At 42.0% G+C, this 20479-nt stretch overlaps 1 protein-coding gene across 1 annotated transcript; it reads right to left on the bottom strand.

Annotated features, from left to right (window-relative positions):
• Nucleotides 1–18695: 18695 nt before the first annotated feature.
• nr0b1 (nuclear receptor subfamily 0, group B, member 1) lies at nucleotides 18696–20022 on the bottom strand. Its single transcript, XM_012837303.3, has 2 exons — nucleotides 19360–20022; nucleotides 18696–19084 (listed from the first exon to the last, which is right to left on the bottom strand). The coding sequence occupies exons 1-2, from the start codon at nucleotides 19910–19912 to the stop codon at nucleotides 18825–18827; spliced, it is 813 nt and encodes a 270-aa protein (XP_012692757.1). The 5' UTR covers nucleotides 19913–20022; the 3' UTR covers nucleotides 18696–18824.
• Between the last annotated feature and the right edge of the window lie 457 nt (nucleotides 20023–20479).

Here is a 20479-nt window from a genome sequence, read left to right as displayed (position 1 = left end):
GGGGGGAGGAGGGGAGAGGCGCTCCCTTTGGCGAGAGACTCCTGGCGCGAAACGTGTGTGCGTGCGCGAGCGAGAGTGCGCGTACGCGCGAGCGAGGGAACTGTGACGTTTGCGCTCCCCGCCACAAATACAAATACACACACTCACACATATATACACACACACACACCCTACCACTACCACTACCACATCCACCACCTCCACCACCACCGTGCATCCTGGGATAGACGTCTGGCGTATAGTAGTGTTTGCCACTTAAAGACCCTGATTGACCACGACTGCTGCTGTTGAATTTGCACCACAATTCACAGGGAGATTTGTTTGTTTCTTTTCTATTGAGACAGGACAGGCGGTACTAAGAGACTATGGATCTTTGTATTTTGGGGACAAGTGATTTTGGGGGAGGGGGGATTGGCTGGGGGGGTGTCAAGTTTGGAACCTGTGGAGTTGGACACCTGATCACACACACACACACACACACACACACACACAAACGCGTACACAAATACACACATGCACACGCATACATACATACACAAACACATGCTAAAATACTGACATTCACATAGTCCCTACACTCAAGGAATACAGGGTCTTGTACATATTTGCAATTTCTTTGTAGCATTGGTACTTTTTTTCAGTCATGGTCTATTTTTGTTTTACACGTTTATATCATCCCAATTTTTATATCTAATTTGTTTATTTGTTTGTTTGTTTTTATTTCAAGTATGAAAAAGAGAGGTGTGTATGGTGGTTTAGATTGAACAGCTGTATTTAATCTTGACTTGTAGTTTACAAGTGTAGTTTAAAAAGGTCTGTTTTTAACTGTTTCTTTGGGGCTTAGCAGCATAGTGCGATGTTTAATTTGAGGGTGCAACATCATTGTTTTGTTTTCTGTTTTCATTGGCGTACGAAAAGGTGGGTATATCTACTTTAAAAACAGACTCTTGAACAAAAAAAAACTAGATTATGCAAAAAGGTATGGAGGCCTGTTGGGATTTCTTCCTCCAGAGGGGAACACCATTGAGAGAGAGAGAGAGTAGGACCAGACATCTCCAGTGATGAGCTAGCGTTTCTACTTTCCGAAGATATCAATACTTTCTATTAAATAAAAAAGAACAAAAGGAACAACACAAAAAAAGTAAAAATGAAAACAAGAACAGCATTGCTGTTTAGCTTGATAGTGAAAAACTCATCTTAAAAAAAGAAATCTGTATATTATTTTAAAAGAAAGAAGTATATTTTTGTAACAAAAGAATTTGCTTGGAAAGACATACTTAGTCACATTTCATTCCACTAATGACGAATTTAGAGTGACATTTTGATTCCTTCACTAAATGTCCGATCCTAATTTAAGATTAAAAAAAAATTGCAAAGTATTTTTAATGTTTCTGTCAAAGTCTTAAATCATGCTTAGGTGTGGGAGGGAGAATATATATTTGTGTTGCAAGGACATTTTTCCCATGATGAAGGTGTCATTTCTGAGTGTGCATAGCTAGATATGTATTCAATTTATAATATAAATATCTATCTATATATATGAATATATATATTTACAAACACATTTCACACTGGAAGAAAGTGCTTATCATTACTGAAAACACAATTTTGAATAGTTTTCTTCATCACTTACTGCATATGAAAACCTGTTGACCTCCGCTTAGTGCCTCCCTGCTACTCCATAGAGAGCGCCACCTGCCTGATAGGGGTGGCACTGCATCAGATATGCACTCTTTCACTTCCTGTCTAGAAGAGTTGGGTACTGCCATGACAACACTTCCTCCTACCGTCCTCTTTCCTGTGTAAAGGTCTGGCCTCTATTTCCTGGTGGTTCTGTCGTCCACACTGGTTTGGAAGCAAAGTCAAGGAGGAGCGAAGAAGTTGTCTATTACTTCACTTTATTTGTGCAGTGCGATGAAAATGTTACCCCGAGCATATCGGATCACCCCAGGGTAAAAACACATTGGTAAAACAGGGAATGAAACATAAATATCTTGTTATGAATCAGTCATGACAAGACATTGCCTTTTGTCCTATCCCGAGGCTATATAGGAATATCACGTCAATCAAAAAAATTCAGTTGACCCTTTTAGCTAAATCATACCGAAGCAGTATCAAGAACAGACAGTCCTGAAATAAGTGAAACCAAAGCTCGCATCCGATGCTAAAGGCAGTATTTCCTTTTTTAATCAGTCTATTCTGATATATTCGGGGTACTGCTGATTGGGGCGAGGCATCAAGATGAAATCCTTGAGGGTATTGCCTCTAGTCCCTCTATGAGAAATTAAGGGGTTCTTTTGTATTCTTTTAGATGACAAAATCTGAGTTGTGGAAGAACAGACATTATGCAAAATGTTGTGTCCCCCCCTTCTTTAGGCAGGATGTGAAAGACACACACACACAAACACACTCAAAGAAGGAGTTGTACGCCAACACTCTGCCCCTGGACGCCATTTCATTTAACCTTTACCGAGTTTCGACATTTGTAGATGTCTACGGTTCTCAAACATTTCCTTTTTGTTTTTTACTTTACTGTGGAGGTGTTTGGTGTTCCATGGAGCTGCAGAGTCCTTACGTGTCAAACTTTGTCCAGTCTGAAGTCACAGAAGCCGCCAGTGCAGCATGGCCGAATGAAATCCAAGAGGGCAGCAGTCAGAAAATGTTTCTTTCTTTTTTTCGTTTTTGCATTTCTCTTGGTTTTCTTGTATTCTATGACATTGTGTATATAAATTGAAAAATCGTAATAAGATGAAGACAATCTAGCCACATTCATAAAAACCAATGTTTGCATTTTCCAAGTGAGTGGCGAATTGTTTTATGAACATTTATAATAATATTGATGATTTCAAAAAAAAAAAAAATAATGGTGATAATAATAATATATAGCACAGAATAATTTCAGGCACTTTCACAGTTCTGAGACTAAAGATTTAGGTTCTGTTTGTCTCTCCTGTTTTGGATTCTTCTCTTTTTTTATTCTGTACCTGCAATGTTAATTGAAGAGATACGATTATTAATAATAATAATAAATACACATTTAATAATTGTTCTTCACACTGCCCTAACTATGTTCTGACATTAAACAGCTACTCTACGAAAGGGTGACCAAATGGTGTAATGGCATTTAGATCAGTGATGTTTCCCAAGGCTGCTTCAATCTTTGAAGAGTCTGTTTCATCTCCAGTTGCCTTGAAGCACACACACACACACACACAAACACAGCATGATTGTAGAGCCCTAATGACTATCAACATTTGCAATTATACTGTCATAACTGTCACATTCTTCAACACAGTTTCCTCATCTTGTCCCTGTAGGGAGGCTCTTTTAGAGCAAAACCCCTTAAGCCTTTCTGTGACTGTCAACAAGACTGTTGCACATGCAAACATGTGGCTTTGATGAAGAGATCAGAATAGAATACCGATTATTTACGTCTCTAAGATATCTAAGACCATATCGGCGCTCTGAGGAGGACGGTGCTCTATGAAGTGGGTTTTACAGAACCCTTCTGAGGTGTTGTTGGCCTTTGAACGTGTAAGAATTACTAACAACTTGTTCTTTGTTTAGTTACCAAAGTGTTCCGTGTGTGTTAAGAGGCCATTGGGAACCTCCAGCTTCATAAGTCATGACGATTTTAAGGAGCCTGTCTAATTTAAGCCTTTTGATAGGCACTCTTACCAAAAAATAGTGTATTCAACTGTGCAGACATACATGGGATCTGTATTTACCCTTCAAGTGCATTGAACCTTTGACCTTGGCAGTGCACGGAGGGTTTCAGTTTTATCCACAACAGCATGACACAGAAAGGCTCACTTAACATCCACAACACCCAGCGTGTGGGGAGGTGCAGAAGCAGGCTATGGGAGGCGCTGCGCGGTCTGCAACAACAACCGGCGCTGTCTGAAGACTGCTGCAGCGAGCTGCGGGTGATGCATGTTTGGATGCAGGCTCCAACTAGCAGAGAGGCCCACCCACTGGTTCAGAGATCCCTCTGCTGTCTTCGTCCTGTCAGCCATCCAGCCAGGCCTTCTTCCCTACCGCACGCGCGCACACACACACACACACACACACACACACACACACACACACACACACACACACACACACACACACACACAGACTGGCTCTCCAGCCTCCTCTCGGGCTCCCTTATGCCTGTTTCACTACTTCCGTTTACTCTCTCTCTCTCTCTCTCTCTCTCTCTCTTTCTCTCTCTCTCTCTCTATATATACATATATACTCTATCTATCTATTTATCTATCTCTCCCCCTTTCACTAACTCGTGTCTCTCCTCTCTTCTCTCGTCTGCATCTCTCCTCAGCCCCCCAAAAATAGAAGAGAGAGAGAGGGAGGGAGGGAGGGGGAAAAAAGTACTGTTGCCATCGCTGCTGTTTGGCTTACTGCCTGTTGCCATGGCGACAATTTCCTTGCATCTGAAAGTGAGAAGATCTAGAGTGTGTGGTTGGCATGAGGGGATGGCGTGTATGAGAGAGAAATTGGGTTGAGATTTATATTTAGAAAAAAATGATTTGAGATTCAGGCACGGGCAGGTTGTGGGGATGGGGGGAGCTGAAGGGGTTGAGGTGCAAAAATGAAGCCGAGCAGAAATGATCCGACCCATCATGGTTCCTTCAGCGGTGATGCGAAAGAGACAGAGAGAGAGGGAAAGTGTGAGTGAGAATGTGTGTATCTGTTCATCCAATGTGTGCGTACGTGCATGTGTGTTTTATTTGCCTTGCTCGGGAAGAATGCTGACCAAAAGGTAATCCTCCCTTTCAGGCCTAATTAAGATAATTGTGTTCCAGCCTAATACTAATCACTATCTAGAAACAGTAAAGCCAATACTCGGACCATTAATTCCCTGATGATAGAAACAAATCAGGTTCAGCACACAGAGACCTGTGCAAGCATGCACTGCGAGGGATTACATCGCTTACACAGTCCCACTGGGGTCACTTTGTCTGAAGGAAGTTTTCAGTTTCCTGTGTGTGTGTATGTGTGTAGTTTAGTGTAGTGTGGCTGTCAATGCACAGCCCAAAACATGGGTGGAATATCTTGCCTCTGCCGCAATCCCTCTCCTCTACACCAGGGAGAGAGTCACTCAAATGGTCAGCAAATGATTGAGTTGCACCATGTTGCGCTTGTGTATGTGTGTACCACTGGGCTCTGCGAGAGAGCCCTTGTTTATGACTGTGGGGTGAATTGCTGACGAGGCCCAGCTCTCTCCCCCTCTCTCTCTGCCTCTTTCCATCTCTTTCACTCTTTCCCTCTCTCTCTCTCTCTCTCTCTCTCTCTCTCTCTCTCTCTGCTGTCTTGCAGCCTCTCAGTGGCCAATAACTCAGCACGCTGCTGTAAAACCCGAAGACAACAATCAATACAACTCCTCATTCTGCTCTGCATCTGAGGGCGACGGACACTGAATCAACCCACGCCCTCGGAGAGACTGCCTCGTTTGCAGCAGGTGAGTCAATCCTTCATAAAACAGCCCTGCTGCCCACAAAACTCTCGTTTCCCGCTCGCCGACGTGCACCACACCGTCCCCCACTGACGGTAAAAAAATCACAGGACGGCCGAAACGAAAAAAAGACATCATCAACACGACCCTAAAGAGTGAGAAAGTTCAGCCCTTGTGTCCCGTTTCTCGCCTTATCTCACGGTCACTCCCCGTAAGCAATTGAAGTTAATTTCTCCCGTGCGCTTTTGGCCATCATCGTGTGATGGCTAAATATAAAAGCGCTACAGTGCTTGCGTCTTTGCCACTTGTCTCCAGATGTTTTTCATTTGAGATAAAGCAACACCATCTGCTACCGAGTTTTTTCAAGTCCTCTTTTTTTCTTTTTTTTTCCCTCCTCCTCCTCCCCTTCTCCAGCTCTCGTTGTATTTTCTCTTCAAATAAAATCATCTCCACTTCATTAGGATGTGGCACCTTAATGAGGCCTCTGCCAAGCAGACATGAGAGAAGACTACGTTATTACATTAAGCTCTGCTTCTGCAAAGCACACGCTCTTTTAAGTGACATTACTCCCTCTGTCAATTACCCACACGTTTTGTCCCAGTACCCCCGTGTGTCTGTGTGTGTGTGTGTGTGTGTGTGTGTGTGTGTGTGTGTGTGTGTGTGTGTGTGTGTGTGTGTGTGTGCATTTATGCGTGTGTTAGAGAGAGAAAGTCTGTCTATGTGGTGATTGTATGTGTTAGAGTTTCTGTTTCTGTGTGTGTCAATCTGGCCAATCTCCACTCACAATTTTCCTCTTGAGTCTTTCAATCTTCATCATCTCTGTTGTAACTTTAAAGAGGAGAGAGCCAGACAGACCATTCAGTTTGATGAATACTGAAATGAGTCATTGATTCCATTATTGTATTTTGTAGTTAATAGCACAAAATGCACTTCCAGCATGTGTTATAGTAGCAGCATGTGGCCTCATAAGTGAAGTGATTAATCAAAGCTTGTGTATTTTTATGCCATACTCATTGGTGTGTAGCATGCCCTCACACACACTCACATACACACACTCACATACACACACACTCTCTCTCTCTCTCTCTCTCTCTTTATCTATCTATCTATCTATCTATCTATCTATCTGTCTACATACTCACACACACACATACTCTTTCACACACACACATACACACACATACCATCCCCTTAAAACACCAAAACACACTCCTCACCACACCTCCTGGACCCACCATCTAAATGTGACTTTCCATGGCCCCACCACTGCACCTCCTGCACTATACCAATAACATCCAAAACTGCCTTTTAGATGGAGTGAGCGGTTGAAGCTTGCACCATTATGTGATTCACTGTGAAACACTGCCATCTAATGGCTACACTGAGAAGTCAACTTTCTTACTCACAGGCCTAACCCTTAATTAAAGATGGGAAGCACAAAAGTGTAAGGGGAGAGAGTATCCAGTAAATATTTTGCCAGTCATAGTGGACCTCCTGTAAAATGTTCAGCTCAGCACATTCTCACACAAACACACACATATACGTTTACATACACACTCAGTCCAGTATACACACTCAGTCCAGTATACAACACACAGACTCTAGAGGGGAATTAACTACTGCATATCTTTGAGGGCTCATCCAAACAACCCTATTAGGGAGACCAGAGGAAAAAGGACACCATGAAACTCAAGCAGGCACCAGGGCCAGGTTGGTAATGATGTGGAGGCCCCACACTGTACTGCATCGTGAAGGCTCCCTGATCTTAGTGAATAGCAAACATACAATATTCCCTTTAACCATCTAGGTTCATCAGATGTATCTATTTACTGAAGTGTCAGTATCTCCTTAATGGACCCAGTCTTATACTGTGTGTGTGTGTGTGTGTGTGTGTGTGTGTGTGTGTGTGTGTGTGTGTGTGTGTGTGTGTGTGTGTGTGTGTGTGTGTGTGTGTGTGTGTGTGTGTGTGTGTGTGTGTGTGTAAAAATTAACTTTGGAACTCAAAGGAAGAGTTTCAAGTGTTCAAGCGTTCAGCAAAATAGTTCACACACACAAGCTCTCACACACACTCTCACACACACACACACACACACACACACACACACACACACATTGGGGCACATTTGTGTCCTCAGGAAAATCATTTTACGTTTATGCGTGTGTGTGAGAGTGATTTTAATGAGCTACCTTTTTAATGGGAGCTAAAGAAAGTAAGTGAGCCAGAGCCATCCCTATGTGTCTGTTTATGTTTTGGTGTACCCCTGTGCATGACTTAGTGTGGGCAGGGATTGTGCAAAGCTGTGTGTGTGTGTGTGTGTGTGTGTGTGTGTGTGTGTGTGTGTGTGTGTGTGTGTGTGTGTGTGTGTGTGTGTGTGTGTGTGTGTGTGTGTGTGTGTGTGTGTGTGTGTGTGTGTGTGTGTGTGTAAGTGTGTGTGCATGCGTGCCTGGGTGTGTTTGTGCGCATGTGGAGGCTTGTGTGTGTGTCTCTCTGAAGAAGCGTGGGGAGGCTTGTGTGTGTGTGTGTGTGTGTATGTGCACGTGTGTGTGTGTGTGTGTGTCTGTGTGAACAAAGTCATTCTGATTCTTGGCTCTGTGGAGAGCCACCCACGCTGCCCTGTTAAAATGGCATTGTCATATAACATGTGTGAAAGAAAGATGGCGTGTCAGTGCACCACCTTCAGAGCAATCCGCCCTCAGACCCCCCACCCCAGTCCTCCTCAGCCTCTTATATTGATTGCCAATTAAGGTCACTCTCCTGTCTCCGAGAGGCACCATGGAAGCCACCAGTAATTGTGATATTTGGTCCCAGAGCATCCATTTGCCTCGCTGGTTAGATTGATGATGTTTGATATTTAGATAAAATAAAAAAAAGATGTGCGGTTCTCAGTGGTTCCAGAACTTTCACAAGTTTTCAAATGTCACAAAAAGGGGAGGGTTGAGAGTTGGTGGCATGTGACAGCAGATGTGCTGCTTTGCTGGGTAGAGGTTGTCAATAATCTTTGCCAGTATGAAGTATGCGGTTCATTTCAAATAGTCATCTTTGGAGACGTGGGCAGCAAAAGACTTCCGAAATCGGAGTCATTGTTTTATACCACTTTCAAATGAAGAGCAGGAAGTGCATTTTGAAAGATAACTAAAATGTCAATACAAAAATGAGGTCAGAAATTATTTTTTTTTCATTGTATCTCTTGGTCTGACTCTCTCTACTCTTTGTTGTTCTTCTTCTCTCCCTTTGTATTATAAAAGGTAGAAGGACAAACAAAAAAATATCTTGATTTAGAGGTCTTCACAAAACGGACCACAGATACGGGGAGTGGGGATGTCCAAGGGTAGAGGAGGACCCTGTCCATGTAGACTATGGCCAGGTAATGGAGAGAATATGAGCAGTAAACACTTGCCACTATGTCAATGTGTAAAAAGTCATGCACTGGCATTTGCAAGACGACATTCTGATGACTTTTTCACAGACATGAGACATGCTCAAGAGAGTTCCGAGAACCTCACAGGTTTCTTGGTAAGGTTACTGGTGTATACTGGTGTATTGGTTATATATATTATATTGAACAAATTAAAATATTTCCAACTTCCAAGCAGTATGTCAATGACCAAAAAAATGTATCAAGGTTATTTTGTAATGTGTGGTTGCTATTCATGCTGCTGCAGGATTACACTACTCTCTCAGAGTAAAGATGGAAAAAGAAAAAATACTCTCACCAGATTTACAAGACAAAAGCCCGTACACCCTATTTGCATAGACCTTTAAAACGTTTAGCAACAACACATTTCAAACAAAACAAGTTAAGAACCTCATGAAGCAACTGCAATCATCTTATCTCATATTTATGAACTATTTTATTGCAAACAGTTTCAGACATTTAATTACCAGTCAACAAGCCCTCTGTTTAAAAAGCGATGTTTATATATGCTAATATGGTGTCTGAGAGGTTTCGTGATAAATAACGGCACAGTCTCTCCTATGACATAGAGTAGGGGCCTATTAATACAGAGCGTGTCTGGCACAGATCCTCTTGACGCGGTGTGGAGTCTCCAGTGCGACAGGCAGCGTGCTGGCAGACGCTCGACATGACTCTGTGACAGCTGTGGTTTTATTAGCATGGAGTGGAATAATTAACTTGTTATTATCTTTGCCAATTAAGGACCTAATTGGAAAGAAAATGGGGCTCATCGAGAGGGAGGCGGAGAGGTAGATGCGCAGAAACAAATAAATCGGATGGAGGAGAGACATCTCTTTTTTCTGTGTGTGTGTGTGTGTGTGTGTGTGTGTGTGTGTGTGTGTGTGTGTGTGTGTGTGTGTGTGTGTGTGTGTGTGTGTGTGTGTGTGTGTGTGTGTCTGTGTCTGTGTGTCTGTGTGTCTCTGTGTGTGTCTCTGTGTGTGTCTGTGTCTGTGTGTCATTTCACACCCACCATCCATCTGGGATGACTGATATCAAAATCTGGCTCCTCATCAGATGCTATCTCCCATAGCTTAAGTGGTAGAACATGGTGGTAACAATGTCAAATTATCAGCACAGTTAAATACGTACATATCTTAAAGTATTTATCAAAATGTGAACCTCATCTTTTCTGGTCTCAATCAGTCATATCCTGAAATATGTTAAGACAATCAGACACCCATTCTTCTCACACCAGAGCAAAGGTTTGTTTAAACCAGGTGAATGGTAAAAAATACTTACACAAGCTTGGGCTGACTCAAACGAGATGGACTGTACTCATCTGAGCCAAACAACAACATGTGGCAGAAGGTGTTATTCACCAGAGCTGATTTAATTGACCCTGGGAGAGATTTGCATCATGCCTCTTGCTAGCTTTGCAGGGGGAACCCTGTGGTGAAAAGTGTTTTACAAAGAGAGCGAGAGGCAGAGAGAGTGAGAAGATGGGTAATGGAGGAAGACTAAATATAATCAAATTATATCTCAGTGGAACAGAATAACCTGCCAAGAGTACCTGGTGATGCAGCCTTCCAATTATGACATCCACAGACAGCAGGCTATCAGAGCTGCTCCTTCACAAAAATCAACATGCCTGAAAACCATTAATCACAATGTACTGCATGCATGTCTATTGCATTCCATTCATATTCAGGAACTGTTTCCTCCTCCTTGTATTTTTGACACAGACATGAAAACATTGATTTCTGCATATTTGATAAACCCAGAAAAATATACTCTCTGAAATTCAACAATTCACCGAGCAAGATCACAAAGCATACCAGAGTTTGAAACTACTTGTATCATACATAATATAAACCCCTGGGGGGTTGGAAACACCAGAGGAAAAGAAGCTCAAAATACCATCTACTTTTAGATGGAGCAGATACACATGATTCAGTTCAGATGAACTGTTCAACTGACAGGGATGGGAAGGTTACTTTTGAAATGTAACGAGTAATGTAACTATTTTAATTACTTCAGGTAATGTAACCTATTACTTTTGATTACTTTCGATTACTTTTTGATTGGCAGAGAGAGGCGGTGCAAATTCAAACAAGAGAACCAATCAAAAACAGCTCCCAGAATCTCAGCGCATACTGCCAAATGAATGGAGCCTGTCAATGAGGAAATATAATTAAATGGCACAAGCACTTGAATGTCTGTCACCTTAAGAGTGAAATAAGATGCTGAGAACTAACTCTAATGGCGTATTACCACTATGTCTGGGGAAAACCCTTGAGTTTTAGTGTTTCCATCTCTGAGGCTGGATGGGTGCTGTTCCCCTAGCAGTCTCAGTTTGGTCCTGTAGGGCTTTTTCATTGGCACTTTAGTCCGCCTCCACCTCTCTTTTGTGATAGACTCAGTCATCATTCAGCGCTTGCCATAGTGTGCCTATATTTCTGTATATCAAGACACGTATGAAGCAGGTCCAGTTAAAGTTGAATCTGGAAACTTTAATAATTATAATAATGACAGTAAATGGTAAACTGCCCATTGACATTTCAACCACAATTACTGTGTTTAGGCAGACATTGAATAAACAAACAAACCATATTCTCTCATTGTGACAAGTGATATAAACTCAAAACATTAAACTCCATGGTTAATTAACATTATTATTTGGACAACTGGCAAACAAGCCCACATAGAATTAGAAACACCTAACATTAATGTTGGCAAGGATTCAGGCTTAGAATCACAGCCAACTAAATGTTCCCTTTGTGGGCTAATGTTCAGACTCATGGAGGCACATTGCTGCAACAATTGGAAAAGATGAGACGTTGTGTGGTTTACTAACGTTACCGTCTCGTCTGATAAAGACCTGAGGGTCAACACTGTGTAAAATATGTAGCCTAAACATGTCCCCCTATCATATCACAAAATGGTGGGGTCTTAAAGGTAGCCATATGTAAATTTGTCCACACCCCTTTATTTACAAAATCGAGCCATCAAAATGTCAACTCACAAATCTGGAGGTCATAAACAAAAAGAAAATAGGAAAAAAAGATGACCTCATACAGGCAAGGGAGCATATGGCTAAGTTTGTAAAACAAGAAAGACATGCTGAGGCAACAAAAGATCGAGGTGGGACATTGTTGTCACGTTTGCAACACAAAGTCAACATGCTGTCTTTATTATGTACAGTGGCAGCCTACTACTGTACAGGCTAACATGAGCTGGTTAGCTGACTGGCTAGCCACTACAGTAGGCTATTTGTAACTTCAGTGGTTATCTACCAGCTGGCTAAATAAATAAATAAAAACAGATAGCTAATTTTTTTTTTTTTTAAAAACGATTTGCATTCTACCATGTCTCAAGACAGATTGATGATTTGGCACTGCTTTTAATAGAGAGCCAGCTTGTGCATAATCTGGACTTTAAGAACCTAAAACATGACTTTGTTACCAAAAAACCTTTGGTGGATGACAACATAAGGGTATAAATTCACAGTGATCTTTGGGGCTGCTTATGTTTTACTTTTTACATTCGCTCACTACATGTGCATTGCCAGTGGATCGTTCTTCACATAACGCTGTCTTCAGATTTTAAAAGTGATTGTCAACAACTCATCATTTTGACATTTGTTAACTTAAAGGTTGGAAGTGATTATTATTTTATGAGTTAATCTCCTAGGTTATGGCGTTGAATATTCCAAGTCTGCCGTCAAGCGTTTTTTTTTTTTACTTTCTGAGGTGGGGGCAGAGGCTCATTGAAATAATATTGTGCTGGGTTCTGGTGCAAGAACAAGAGTACAAGAGTTGATATGGGTACAGATTCAAGATTGGAACTACCATGAGATACCTCCTGAATATGGATGAAGTCAAACTGCATTCAATAATGAGTGAGGTATTGACTCAGTAGTCCTTCTCGCCGGGTTATACCCATGACACTGACTTGCTGTTTGGATTGGATTGGAGCAATGCAGGCAGTCAGTGAAGAGAACAAAGATAGTGGAGACCGAAGGAGCCCTGAAGGACAGAACAGACACACGAGACAGGAATAGGCACCTGGGGAGTCCACAGTCAAATGGGATCCATGGTGAAGAGGCGAGAAAGACAGCAACTTTCAAGCACCTCCAGAGAGTTCAACAGATCCTGAAGTCTGCTCAATGGCAAGAACAAGATCCAACAGCCAGACAGAAGGAGAGCAGCTGGGGCTTGGTGAGTGTCAAGACTGCTATCCAAACAAAACACAAGCTGTTATTCAGTCTGTCAATTAAAATGTCTCAAGACGATGAGTTCTTCTGGGAATATCTCCCGCAGTATCAGGTAGGTGGAGGGAGTAGTGAGTACTTGGAGTCCCCTGAGACAAGCAGATACGTTAAACACTGAAGACCAAACCCATGTTGCGGTGGTCGCCGGGTACAGACACATCTGCAGTGTGGATGGATGAGATCCATTTTAAGTCCATGCATGCGACACCAGGGTAATTGAATTGAAATAAGTCAAGGTAAGTTAAATGAATGATAAGACAGCCTGAGACCTTCAGATTCAGATACCAGACACACATACAAATAATATACAGTCCACACTCACAGAAAAGTGGCACTGGTGATAGATGTAGCTTATCCAGTACAAGTTTACATTTACATTTACATTTAGTCATTTAGCAGACGCTTTTGTCCAAAGCGACGTACAAGGGAGAGAATAGTCAAGCTACGAACAAGTATCACGGGAAAGCTGTATGAGAAGCTTGAGAGATTCTAGGGTCTGTGAAATTGATAAGAAAGGGAATATAAGGTGGAGACTTGGATTATTTTAGCAGTGGAAAGAGTGCTTGCGGGAATGACCCCCTAGTTATGACAACAGAACCCACATCCAAGCACTGGTGAACAGAGACCTAAAACACCAGGGCGTCTGTTAGAGAAACTGATACTGAGGCAATAATCAATCAATAATCACCATTGTTATTTGTACTACTATATATATATAAACTATACTATACTATACTATACTATACTACACTAAACTATACTGTACTATACTATATATATTTGCATGTATGTATGTATGTATGTGTATGTGTATGTGTATGTGTATGTGTATGTGTATGTATATACTTCTCCTGCCTCTATCTCTATATACTGTATGTCTATATTACATTGTACTATTGAGAAAAATGTACTGCCCCTTATACTGACAACTGACAGAACTCATTATGGTTTCCTCTCACAGTCCTCTAGTACTCCGTCTATTAAGGGAAGTAGCCTGAAAGGACTGGGTCAAGTGAGATACAAAGCCTGCTTAGCCTCTTCTGCAGGGTAAAGATACTGCTTCTGCTCCTTCTAAATCACTGCCTCCCTGAAACTCACTGACCAGATTTAACATTTGACTGATTTAGACCAAGGGGGCCCTTGATTGAGATTGAGGAAGCCTTGACTTAATCTGCTCCCAGTGTCTTTTTTCGAAGAGAGGGAGAGAGAGAGAGAGAGAGAGAGAGAGACTATCTCATACAGCTGCAGAAGTGGTTTGAGCCAAAGCTGACACTTCAGAGTAGAGTGTGAAGAGAAAGAAAGAGAGGGAGAGAGAGTAGAGATAGAGGAAGTGAGGGACAGCGAGGAAGAGAGCAAATTAGAGAGAGCAACTGAGAGAAAGAAGGAGATGTAGAAAGAGTAAAAGGGAGAGAGAGAAAGAGAGAAGAAGCCTCTACTCAGGCTAGTGAGAAGCTCTAGGGAGCAGATTAATTGGAGGCTGCCTGCAGAAAAGGTTTGGTGGATGTGGATGGGCCGTGACAGCTCTGCGGGCTTTTCCCGCATCAATCAGTCATGATCTCCTGCCTCATTTAGAATGGGATGGCAATGCTCAGGGAGGCAGTGTCAAACAGCAACCCCCCCCCCCCCCCCTTGTCCAGGGCCAAGACTGCAGGAGTGAGATGATTCACCTTCAGAGGAGCGCAGTCAAGAATCAAAGACCTGTTGAGATGATGGGTCACATGATTGGTTTGGGTTTTGTAAAACCTGGCTTTAATGGGTGATGGGTCTCCTCTATACAGTATATGTTAAACAGGCACAGTAAACGTGTTACACTTGTAAGAGGAGAAGCACTGTGCTGTTGCAAGTAACAACTATGATCAGGTCCCAGACATAAGCTGAGAGGTTCACAGCTAAACATAACAGCCATGATGTTATGTCATACCCTCTCTCATATTATATAGCTATGTACTACTGCGTGTTTTTTTTTAAATATTGTTGAATTGTTCCATAGAAAATGGCTAAATGAAGTGACAAAGAAACAGCATGACCAAAGAAATAAGTACAGTGAACAGGTAGGTAGTCAATGTCAGTTAGGTAGTCAATGGATTAGAAAAGGCATCGGTTCCCAAACTGGGGTACGTGTACCCCCAGGGGTACGCAAAGTGGTTCAGGGGGTACGCAGGGAGAACATTTGATTTGCGTTTTCAAAGTGAAAAAGCCCATTACATTTTCAAACTGAGCTATAAATAGACATGAAATCTTAAATAGTCTGAATGGCCAAGTCGCATTGCCAAAATGACTCATGTATACTCATATTCAGCGAAATAATTACACTGCCAAAAATAGCTACAGGTAGGTTAGTTTCAATTGTTATAGGCTGAATATGTGTGCGGAGGGAGGGGGCGTGGCGGCGGTTACAAACATGAAAAAAAAACGGGGGGGTACGTAGCTGGAGATTGAATGTCTGAAGGGGTACGGGACTGTAAAAAGTTTGGGAACCACTGGGTTAAGGTATGACCTCTTAAATAAGCAGGGATGTTCGTTGTTAAGATCCAAGCCTTTATTTACACCTCTGGGAACTTTCTTTTGAATCTTTGCCAGTTTTACTCAACATTAAAGTGCCTTAAAGTCTTAGTTTCAGATCACTTCAGAATTTGCAACAGCAGGTAGTAGCACCCCCAAAGAGGTTCTCACCACCTGTGATATTACTCCAGAATGTTCTATGGATTCTCTCAAAAGAGAGAGAGCTGGAGACTGGCTCCACAGAAGGGATGTGCAATAATCTTTGTGGAAATGGCTGAATGGAATCACTAAAAAGCACCAAGCTCGCTAATAGTTATATTAGTTAATAATATTTGGAGGCTCAAAAGAGTGTGAGAAGGAGTTCTCCAACTGAAACTTACCCAGAAACATATGTTCATTACTCTCCTTGCAGGCATTTTAAATATCATCCACTGGGGAGATTCTTTTAGTTCTGTCTTTGTAGAAAAATACCGTGTGAGCAGCTGCTCAGCAAACATCAGCAGTTAATGACCCACTGGGGGAGGAGCAAACACAATAAGATTCGACCTGGAAATGGGGGAAAGAGGTAATGTGGTTTAACTGGTGTAATGGTGTTAATCAGCCCTGTAAATAAGGCAGAAGCAATCATGCCAGGGGGGGGATGTAATCTCTAGGATCAAAATGAATAATGGAAGAAGGAGAACCTGAAGATCAAAGGGGACGCTGTCCCTGATGCGACCTCTCCTTCATCCGTGCCTATCAAAATCACTTTCATCTCAGGCTCCTTTCAAAGTGAATCTACAGGGTTTTCTTTTCTGATGGGGTCCTAGGCCACTTCTGTGATGTGATCATCACTGACAGTGCATTTAGACCGACTATTTCAACAAAAGATTTATCAAGTCATCAAGCCCCTGCTCAAAATGAAATCCTGGTCCATTCAAAAGATATGTTGTATTACTGTAGCAATAGCTCCAGGCAGAGGGGGTTGTGTGCTGTAAAAATCAGTGTGCATATGGAATGTGAAAAAGATGGTGTCTTTCCCCTTCGAATGACAGTAGCGTGTGTCCTGGTTAGAAAAAGGGTCTTGTCAACATGTCAAACGGGGTCTTGAAGAAAACTCTTTTATACTGAAGACCATGCTTTCCAGCTGTACTTTGACCCACACGTTAGACGCTGAATGGGTCAGGTCTCCTAGTATTCAAGCCTGAGTCCACCCCACATTGACGCATTCATTCGTTTTGCCATGCCATAGCCTTACTGCAGCTACTACAGCTTCTGAGCTTCTGAAAGAAAGGACCGCTGAGGCATCAATGCTATTTATTTCATCAGCAGGTCAATTCTCTCTGTAAACTGGGTGCTTCATGTTTGTTTTCACGCTAAAAATCTTGCTCTGCTGGAGGAAGAGGACTACAATAGGCAAAGGTGCAACTGAGGTGAGAAAACCCAAACAATTGAATGCTCATATGCAGCCGTATGTAATTTACAGAGTGCTGTAAATATAATTATAACTCTTATAATTACAGAGTGGTGTGGGTCATTAAGAATCGTGTCAGTGTGCAACTTAGGATAATAACTGACTCATTCACAATGGCAATTCAAATGACACCGCACAACAGACTGGAGACAAGAATAACAGAAGAAAATAATACACTTAAAGAGAAGGTGTTGTTTAAAAAAAACACCAGTCAAAGAAGCAAATGTTTAGAACCGTGTGTAACTCGCGAACGTGATGAACATCTCTGGAAAATGTGGGCGTATCTTCTGAAGCTGTCTTTCAGATTTTAATCATGTAATTCAAATAATATCTTGCATGCAGAGTAATTATATTTTAGTTCTGAATATCAGGCGTGTATTTCATGATCTACATGCCAATTTTGGTTAAAATGCTATCTTTAAAGATTCTTAGTTATTCGGAATATTTAATTGTAACAATTCACCTCTGATTCGTCTACGCCACATCGAATTGTTTCTTTTCTCGAATGCGTCTGTTTTGTGAGGGAAGAGGAGGACCTCACCTAATCTGTCACATTTCAGATCCGGATGTTCTCCATCCAATTCCCATTGACTGTATCGTCACGGTAACTCCTCGCCAACTGTCGCAGGCCATATGCCCGCTGCTCAGTCTGGACAGAAACACAGACAGACTGACAAACACACACACACACACACACACACACGCACGCACACTTAATTCAGTGCACTGCCCATCCTTGATATTTAGGGAAGGCTGTCCAACTGACAACTACTTCCATGCCCCACTGCTTGTCCGCTGCCTGTCTGTTCTAGGGGGAACAACCTGACCCTTTCTTCGGGCTGACACCTCCAACACATGCTGTCAGAGGAATAACATATGGCGGTGTCTTTGATCCGGAGCGGTCGGGAAACGTCCTTCCTTGTCAGTTAGGATTGGGACACTGTATATGCATCTTAGTGTCTTTTACATGATATCGAACAGAAGGCTGTTATTACTGTCACATGTTCAACCTCAATTTTCATACAATTGAAGCATATTTTAAGGGAAATGAAGGCTATGAATGAGCAGTTTAAATAACATGAAATGTCCAAAAAAGCTACTGAAACCAGCCGGGCCATGAATGTGGGGGAATATTGCCCTCTATTGGTAAGAAACATTCTATTACATAATTCACGTTTTTGTAATGTGCCATGTGTCTTTATTATTATTATTATTATTATTATATGCTGAGCTGTTTCAGTATCAGTCCGACATTGTGATTCAACACATTTTGAGATATGCAGTCACACATTCCGAATCTTTGAAGGAGGCCTATGAAAGACTACACAGATACGCATTCAAAAACGAATCTGAAAATCATGGAATGGTCTTCCTATAAACTGCGCAATGTACAAGAGCCTTTGAAATGATTAAAACTAAAAAGTGGTTATCCTGTGTCTAACCAACATATTCCAACGAATGGAAGTCGTCAAAGTCTTCATCTGAAGTTTGTCATAAAAGTTTTATACCACAGTAACCTAGGCTACATAGCACATATAGACTAAATAGCTGGCAGAGATCCACTCAATCGGCCCTTTGGATTCAGCAATACATTCACAGCTCAAAAAACGAGAACATCAATTCAGCAAATATGTTTTATTTTACAAAAATAGTATAAAAAGCAATAAGTTATTTGGCGCGTAATTTCTGTCAATATTACTCATTGTGAGTTCAGCCAGACTCAGTCCAGTGACGCTCTTATCCATCGTCTTAGTCGTCCTTTTCGGGTTGTTTTCCATAAAACATTTCCAGTAGAAGTTCTTCCATGTTGACCACTCCAATGACCGGTTTAAAGAAAAGCCCTGCAACGACGTTGGCGTTGATGGACCTAAGCATGGAGAGAGCGATGAAAAGTTTGGCGAATCTTGTGGTGTCCCCTCGGTGAATCATTTTGACATATTCATTAAGTGCTTGGTGCGCTTCGCTCTGCAGCCCTTGGATATAGTGTTGACACTGCAGCCCCTCAACATCTGAAGAGAAAAGAATCGAGGAAAATTATGTCATTATGTTCGTGCGTAAAGCCGAACATTTTAGCTTACATAGAGACCCACGTGTATCGTGCACAACAGGGCATTAAAACAACTGTCAGTGACATGACCATGTAATTTATTAAACATTTATATGATTCTAATGCTAATATATATTTTTTAAACTAGCATAAAACAATCATTCTTTCTACTAAACAACTACATAATTACTACATACACACTGTTATTGGAGACATAATGCTGCGTAGCCTACACACCTGGATTGAAGAGGATGGCTCCTTTCAAATACGCGTACTCCTTTGTGCTGATGTCGAGACTCCAGCATTTACTGAGGAACAATTTTATACTCTGCACATCAACTAAAGAAACGCCCGGCGCACTACACTCCGATGACTTCTCCGTTTTGTCCGGGCCGCTGGTTAAAATCCTCTGCAACATGCTGAGTTCGGGTGTTTCGGTGGTCTCGAAGACAATCTTGTCCTGCGCCATGCCGAGGACTAGTAGCGGAGCCCAACTGCTTCTCACTAGAACGTGCTGGTCCTCCACGGGGAGCTCCCGAAAGCAGGGCACATTCTTTACAAACTTGAGAGTCTTTACGAGCACCGCAGACGCGGCTTTGCAGGTGGTTTGCGGCGACCGAAGCACAACCTTTTTCTTAGATCCACACGAGCAAGCTTGTACCGCCACCTCGACTCTTGAGATCCTCTGCTGCGAGTTCTGGGCGGACTGGATGTCGTTTTTTAAAATACTGTACAGGATGCTGTTTTGCCTCCTTTCGCTTATGCAGTGGCATCCATCGAAACAAGCCATGCCGTCAACTGTGTTAAGGAACAGTCGAATTCGGATTAGCTGCGCTTACTTCTGTGCCCCGCTGATCCCATGAACGCCGAGGTTTTATATTTCTTTCCTTCCTTTCAAATGACGAGTAGTTGGGACTTTTTAAATATCGTCGACACCTCCCACTTCTAATTTTCTGACGTACACCTAGGGGGTGCTAGTTGCTATCAAATGAAGGAGGCGCTGTTTGGTGTCTGCCACGCATGTTCTCATAAACAACCATTAGAGTAATTCACCTGTCTCTCACCTATAAAAATGTTTCAAATAAAAAAAATCATATTTTTTGAATAAAGAAAGAAAACATGCGTATTAGTACTTTGTTCGAGAACCTAAGCTTTATTATGGATGCTCGAGCTTTTACATTTTTATTTGGCGCTTTTTTCGTTTACCATCCCTTCTGCCAGACTTCATAACAACACACCAATTTGTCAAGTCCAAATCACCGTCTAAATTGGCTTTTGACTGAACATGGGTTTTAGGCGTATAGGTTCTATCTCTCGCTAGTGTTCCACTTAGTCACACGAATGGGGAAATATTGCC

Source organism: Clupea harengus, chromosome 21, assembly GCF_900700415.2.
Source record: "Clupea harengus chromosome 21, Ch_v2.0.2, whole genome shotgun sequence".
NCBI classification, from domain to species: Eukaryota; Metazoa; Chordata; class Actinopteri; order Clupeiformes; family Clupeidae; genus Clupea; species Clupea harengus.
The sequence above is the reverse complement of the archived record's forward strand: the minus strand, read 5'-3'. Positions and strand labels throughout refer to the sequence as shown.